A 7,150-nucleotide genomic window follows, 5' to 3' on the forward strand; every position below is an offset into this window, starting at 1 on the left:
TCTTCTCGGGGTCTTGTTTTCTTTCTCCCTCCTTCCTGCCGCCCCCAGATAGAGCACTGAGCTGAGCACTTGTCTCCCCTCCTCATTCTCCTCTGCGTGGCACCACCCACCCTGTTTTTATTTTGGTGGAAAATCTGAGAAACCTAATGCTGCCTGGTTCCCCAGCCCTGGCAGAGGGTTGCCTCGGGACTGCGAAGAGAGCCTGCAGGAGGAAGGGGCTGCTGCCTAGATCCAGGGCCGGCCTCTTACTGCCAGTGGCTCTGTGCATATGGCCTGTCAGGAAAATCCAGAGGACCCCACCACCACCACCACCACCACCACCAAAGAAAATTGGTAAGTATCAGCCAATGGATGTGAGCACTTCTCTTGGCAAGAGCTCCAGTCCACAGTGCTGGCGACTAGGGATGACTCCGCCCCTTTCTTTTCCTTTTTGCCCAGGCACTTAACCAGCTTAGTTCCCCGCTGTGTGCAGTTAGAGTTCTGAGATGTGAGGTGTGTTGACTGTGAGGCCTTGTTGTGAGATGAGGTGAGAGCCGGGAACAAAATGGTCATTATAGGCCATTCATGTCGACAACATTTATACCTGTGTTTGCTGCAAGCAAAAGCAGGAGCTAATTTGCAAGGCCGCCTTTGTGGAGCTGCGTTTGATCAATGGCTGCCTGTGTTAATGTTTCGGTAAGCTATTGATTTCTGCAGCAGCTTTTGTTCCCTGAATTTATGTGCTGCGGGTCTCCGCGGAACACACTATGCATGTTTGATTAAAGTTCAATTGACTTCATTCCTGGTGAGGCTTGAGCTGCCTCACTCCCTGTTTGTAGAACCACAGCTTTCCCTGGCGTGTTCTTTTGTTTGTGCTCAAGACCTAGCCACCCATGCAGTCACCAATATGCGGTTTAATCCTCCTGGATTTGCTCCATTCCAGTGTTTAATCCCTTCGCAGACATTACAGTGGTTGAGAGGCAGCTCATAAAACCTGGTCTGGACTTTTATTTATGTATTTATTTTTGGATCAACTTTTTATGTATCATAAGCATGTACTCGCTTTAAGTGCACAGTTCAGTGAGTTTTGACAACTGTATAAATCCATGTAAATACCACAGTTGATTTATAGAATATTCCCATCACCCCAGAAGTTTCCTGGTGGCCTTTTTATAAGCAGTTTTCCTACTCTCTGGATCCCAGGCCACCATTGACTTCCTTTTTGTGATCACAGGGTGGCCTTTTCTAGAATGGAATTCTGTAGTACGTACCCTTTTGTGTCTGGCTGCTTTCATTCAACACGATGCTTTTCAGACTCGTCCATATTGTGTATCAGTGGCTTGTTCCTCTTCACTGCCAAGTCATATTCCAGTGGGCGGGGTGTGCCGCAGTGTCATTCATTCTCCCGGGTGGGGGCATCTGGGTTTCCATGGACATTTGTGCACAAGTCCTGCATGAGCACATGCTCTTATTTCTTCTGGGTAAATACCCAGGAGTGGAATAATTGCTGGGTCGTGTGGTAGGTGTTTGTCTAGCTTTCTAAGAGTTGCCAAACAGCTTTACAAAGTGGTTTGACCGTTTTACATTTCTGGGATATGGCTTCTCCCATCTTTCCTGAATTTTGACATTTACATTCTTTCGTTTTCTCACCAACTACTCTTAGACTTGCAGGGAGGGAGGTCCTTCGGGCGTGGTCGGTTGGATCCTTGGCACTCCAAGGGTCTCTTCTGGTCACATTCTTTTTAAAAAGCTGTTACTTAAAAGGTGACAACACTGGGTTTTATTTCAACATTGGGTTTCTTCCATGTCCTGATTTCTCACGGGCTAGAGGAGGAGGACAGGGTGCAGCACTAAAGGTTTAGAGTTGTGAACCGAGCTTTTCCGAGCCTTTTTTCTGCCGGTGTCTGGCATTGGGCCAGTCGCATAGCCTTGCTAAGCTCTGGCTCCCCCTCTTTTAATCTGCAAGTTATGCCATCTTTTAAACCATTTAAATTTTTTCAAAACATTCATTCTTGAGAAATAGGAATAATCCCTGGTCACCACGTGGGGCAGTATTGCATAATAGACCACTGCTGTGGCGCAGTGTCAGCGTGGCTGCTTTCCAACAGCCTTGAAGTCAGACTGAGGTTTGACAGGGACGCTGGTGGCACCCCTCCACCTGATTTCCTCCCCATGTTTATTTCCTTCCATCTCCTATCGCTTCACACTCTCTTAGATTCCAGGCCTCTGCATCCACTGGCCCTAAAAGGAGGAGGTGGAAGGAACCACTTTGGGTCTCCTTGTTCTTCCCTCGCCTTCAGGGTCGGACTCTGGTCTACGGCACCAGTTGCCCTTCTGAGCTGATGCGCACGCCACTCTGGCAACGGATTCGAAGGGTGACGGTCACCTGCCTTGGCTTCTGTTCTGTTTTTTCATAAGAAAACAGTCAGATCAGTTTCGTGTTGGTACGTGTCTCTTAATCTCCTAGTGGATTTATGGGTTTGTTCCCTCCAGCCAGCCCACACCAACGATCAGTATAGATAAACGACATTCCAGGCGGGGAAGGTAGGAGCAGGAGGTTCTGGCATCATGCCGTAGGGCTCAGGATGCTCCAGTCACCACAGGGACGTTAGCCTGCATTTGTAGAACAGCATGACAGACAGGCAGATCAGACATTCAAGGGCAGTTCTACATTTTCCCTATTGCTCATTACCTTCTCATGGAACCGGAAAGGGGCTGGGGTAGTGGCGGGCTCCTGGTCTCCATGGCCTTGGGTCAGACTTCATCATTAAACATTGGCAGTCACGGGCATTTTGTTGAGTGGCATTCGGAAAGGAGCACATCCCCACTCCGAGAGAGGCGTGCTGTGTGCTGGTGCTGATCCTTTAAGGCTCTGGTGACAACTGTGTCCTCCCCAGGAAATGCCCAGGCATCAAATCCAGCTCCTGAGCGTGAGTGCTGAGCACACAGTGGCCTGCTTTGCAGAAGCCGTTTTCCCACCCAAAGTCTGCCCCCTTCCCCACCACCTTCCTGCCATCATGCTTCGGTCTGCCGTGTTTTTAATGACACCGCATCTGATGGGCACTCGGTCACGTGCGTGCCTTACGTGGCCTCTGCGCTTCTTTGTCTTTTTCAGTCCTTCCCACACTGACCTAGCTCTCCGGTGTGGAGACAGAATCTTCTCTTTCCTAGCTCCTCCATTCGCAGGCATGCCGCCTCTGGCGGGCCGCACTGGTCCGCGGGTGACGTCCCCCAGGGTGAAGTCCTACGGTACCGTCGTCCGCCAAGTTATTTGACTTTGTGCAATATTTATTTAATTAGAGGAGATCAATGTGAGCATGGCTCTCTCGCTGCCTTAAGTATTTTGTTTGTTTTTAAGTTAAAGATATTTTATCTTGGGATTTTTGTCTAAAGAAATGGGTCTTTCATTAGCTGAATGCCATGCACCCGTTTGTGTGGCTGGTGCCTGCTATCCCTGGAGTTGCAGTGCCAAACGTGCAGTCTCTTTTTAGCAGATGCCTTGGCTCTCTTTCTGCGGGGCCATGAAAAAGTAGCTCTTTTTGCCTTGAAGACTGACCTGGTGACGTGGCATTTCATCTGCACAGCAGCACCACGGTGTCTGTCCGCTCTTAGTCCTTCTTTGTCAAGCCCCCGTCGTTGCCTTTCGGACTTGGTGCCAGCGTGTCCCAGTGTGGGCACTCGGATTGGAATGGGGGCTGTGGAGCAGTTTTTGGTTTGGGGTTTCTGTTCTGCCTGACTTCCCACCTGGTCCGAGGTCCCCGCCACCTACGTTATATCCTTGACTGTTTCTGGAGTCATCTGTCTGGCCAGGTGGTTCCTCATGCTGGATTTCACTGGAAGGCTGTGAAGAACGCACGCGCACGCGCACACACACGTACACACACACGTACACACACACACACACACACACGTGCGCGGTTAGAATTATTGATGCACCTCCAGTGCTCAGAACAGAGGTGGCCCCCGGCATTTAGTAGGCATCCACAATCCTTGTTGAGTGAATGGATGTTCCTGACGTCTAGAAGGTGTGCTCTCCTGGGCGGAAGTGACAGGCCCCATTTGCCCAGCTTTTGCCTCTTGACCCCAGGAACAAACTGTTCTTGGTCCTGGTCTCGCGGATAGACAGCTGGTATAAACCACCTTCTGCTCCCACAGAGGGGACAGGGGACGCCAAGTCCCTCCAGACACCTCCCTCACGCCAGCCCTTCTTTTCTGCAGGGGGAACTGATCACCTTCTATTACTACTGGAAGAAAACCCCAGAGGCAGCCAGCTCCCGGGCCCATCGCAGGCACCGCAGGCAGGCTGTGTTCAGGAGGATTAAGACCCGCACTGCGTCCACACCTGTCAACACACCTTCCAGACCCCCCTCCAGTGAATTCTGTAAGTGGGGGTTTTCACACGCTGTGTCCCAGTTCTGGGCCTGCACTCACAGGCGTCCTTGTCAGCCTGCGGCTGGAGCTGATGACCCGGGAACCGTGTGCGCACGTGCACGGGTGTGCTAGTGCACAGCCTGGCCTGGGTGTCACACTGACTCGGGATGTGGTAGAGAGTTTTACAGATTATTCGTTCATTTAAATTTTCTAGTAAACACAACGTCATTTTAATTTTTTACAAAAGTAAGTCTTAGCCTTGGCCTGAGGGTTTTGGTAACTTAAGGAGGTTGTTCCACTTGGTAGACGGTGTACTGTTTGGGTTTTCATTGCACTTGGATTGTGGTAGCAATAAGAACAGATTAACATTTTTTCTTTTTCCTCCTGCCATACCAAGCTCTTCCTTGCGGTCCCAGTGTGACGTGTGATATGACAATGAAGCCCACACCCACTAACCCTAAACACTAGGATGCAGCAGTAGATAGAGTCCAGGGCACAGACCTCCAAGGGTCGCTACAGTTGCACATGCAAACAAGAAGCCATCGGGTCACCTGGGGCTGGCGGGTGGCACTGGCCAGAGGCAGGTCCTCAGGGTGCTGGGTGTGTCAGGAGGCACCACGGGTGCTCTTCACCCTGTTCAGATTCACCGGTTGTGGGTGCCCACCACCCAGGTTTCAGGTGTGACACCAGCCCCCAGCAATGTAGCAGGGCAAGCTCTTGGGTATCTCCCCTCCCCACCACCGCCCCTCACACACAAGTACTTTGTTCTGAAGACTGGCCCTGAGAAATTCAGAGGCTCCTACCGCAGCCTACTGGGCCACTCGGCCTGGTGGCTCAGAGCCTGGGGCAGGCCGAGTGTGACTGTCCCCCAACCCTCACCCTGTTGTATGCCTGCCATGCCCAGTGGACCTGAGCTCGGCCAGTGAGGACGACTTTGACAGTGAGGACAGCGAGCAGGAGCTGAAGGGCTACGCCTGCCGCCATTGCTTCAGCACCAGTGAGTGGGGCTTTGACATTGGCGTTGGGCTGTGCTTCAGGGTCACTGCAGAAAGTTGGAGATTTTACTTTACTTCACCCCCCCACCCCCCACCCCCGTGAATTCAGTACAGAATGCTGATCTGTGGGTAGGACAGACGTGGTCAAGGTTGGGGCCAGGGCAACTATTGTTGCTCCTCCTGGGTACCCCAACATAAGGGGGAGGGGTTTCCTTAAATGCTGTCATCCTGGGAGAGAGCAGGGCAGCACCGGCACCTGAGCGGTGTGGGTGTCAGGTGTCTGTCCGAGCCCAGTACTGCGCGTTCTCATGGCACCTGGGTTGGTTGAACCCCCTGCTCAGATGCCCCAGGGACACTCGTTTTTGAGGTTTGGCCCCCCCCCCCTTCCCTCACGCAGCCTCCAAAGATTGGCACCACGGGGGCCGGGAGAACATCCTGCTCTGCACAGACTGCCGCATCCACTTCAAGAAATACGGCGAGCTCCCGCCCATCGAGAAGCCCGTGGACCCCCCGCCCTTTATGTTCAAACCCGTCAAAGAGGAAGACGATGGGCTCAGCGGGAAACATAGCATGAGGACGCGGCGGAGTCGAGGCTCGGTGAGTCCCGGGGCCGGCGACCGAGCCTTCCGGCCACACCTCCAGCTTCCGAGGATGCCGGGGCTGTCCAGGCACCCCGAGACTGAAACGGTTTGCCCGGAGGCATTAGCCTTTCCTGTGGGCTGTCCTCTCCCTCCCTCCTCCTGGGGCGTCAGTGTGGCCATGGGTCTCGGTTCTGCCTCAGGGCAAGCTCTCCAAGTCCCTCCGACCTCCCTCTGGCCCGTGGCCGGTCTCTAGGGGCGCATAGCTCTGCTATTTGAAACTTGCTAGCTTTTTTTAAATGTTTGATCCAGTTTTGGAAACATTTAGGTACATGTTTTTACTCACAGCATAGCCTCGTCCTCCCGTAAAGAGGCTGTTTTCCAGGTTGGAAATGCAGCCGGGACCTTGGAGAGTGAGGGCTCTCCCAGGTCGGGCCTTTTAGGCAAGTGGGTGGCACCTCCACCTTCCTCTGACCCTAGGTCCTGCCCGCCCGACTGCTGCTCGCTCACAGGAGCAGGTGGGCCAGTGTGAGTCACTGTGCCCTGTCTTTGCGGAGCCCCCGTGGCCTTGCAGAAACGTGCTGACGTGCTCGGTGGTCTAGGAGCTGAGCTGCGTTATTTGACAGCTCGTGTCTCTGGGTCACCCCCTCCTGGCAGATGGCACAGCAGGTGCTGTTTTGGTTGGGTTGGGCAGTTACCTGGAATGAGCACCAAGCGAGGTGACTGAGAGCTGACTGTGTAATTATCTTTCTGGAGAGCGTGGCGGAGGGGACTGTCCCCACTGACCGAGGCCCCTCAGAAACCCTCGCTCATTTCCAGCCCGTCATTCGGGGGGGTCCCGGAGGCGAGTGCCGTGGGGTGAACCCACCCACTCACCCTCCTCCCTTCACTCCAAATTGACCCTGTCCGTGAGGGACAGCCAGGGTGCTTGTTGTTCGCCAGGGGCTGGGATGTGGCATGAGGCCCACAGTGGGGTCTGCTCTTGATGCCCCTGTGTGTGTGCTGGGGTCCAGTCTCACCAGCCCCGGGTTTGGGTGGGCAGATGTCGACATTGCGCAGTGGTCGAAAGAAGCAGCCAGCCAGCCCTGACGGTCGCACCTCGCCCACCAATGAAGACATCCGCTCCAGTGGCCGGAACTCCCCCAGCGCTGCCAGCACCTCCAGCAACGACAGTAAAGCAGAGACTGTGAAGAAGCTGGCCAAGGTAAGGGGTGGGGGCGGGGAACG

At 53.7% G+C, this 7,150-nt stretch overlaps 1 protein-coding gene across 1 annotated transcript in view; it reads left to right on the forward strand.

Annotated features, from left to right (window-relative positions):
- RERE (arginine-glutamic acid dipeptide (RE) repeats) overlaps window positions 1–7,150 on the forward strand; it is a 252,765-nt gene that overhangs the window by 237,019 nt on the left and 8,596 nt on the right. The window contains exons 12-15 of the mRNA XM_015565944.1: window positions 4,198–4,360; window positions 5,255–5,347; window positions 5,743–5,942; window positions 6,966–7,127. Of these exons, the coding sequence (XP_015421430.1) occupies window positions 4,198–4,360; window positions 5,255–5,347; window positions 5,743–5,942; window positions 6,966–7,127 (618 nt within the window). The remainder of the gene's footprint in view (window positions 1–4,197; window positions 4,361–5,254; window positions 5,348–5,742; window positions 5,943–6,965; window positions 7,128–7,150) is intronic.

This window comes from Myotis davidii, unplaced genomic scaffold (genome assembly GCF_000327345.1).
Source record: "Myotis davidii unplaced genomic scaffold, ASM32734v1 scaffold299, whole genome shotgun sequence".
NCBI classification, from domain to species: Eukaryota; Metazoa; Chordata; class Mammalia; order Chiroptera; family Vespertilionidae; genus Myotis; species Myotis davidii.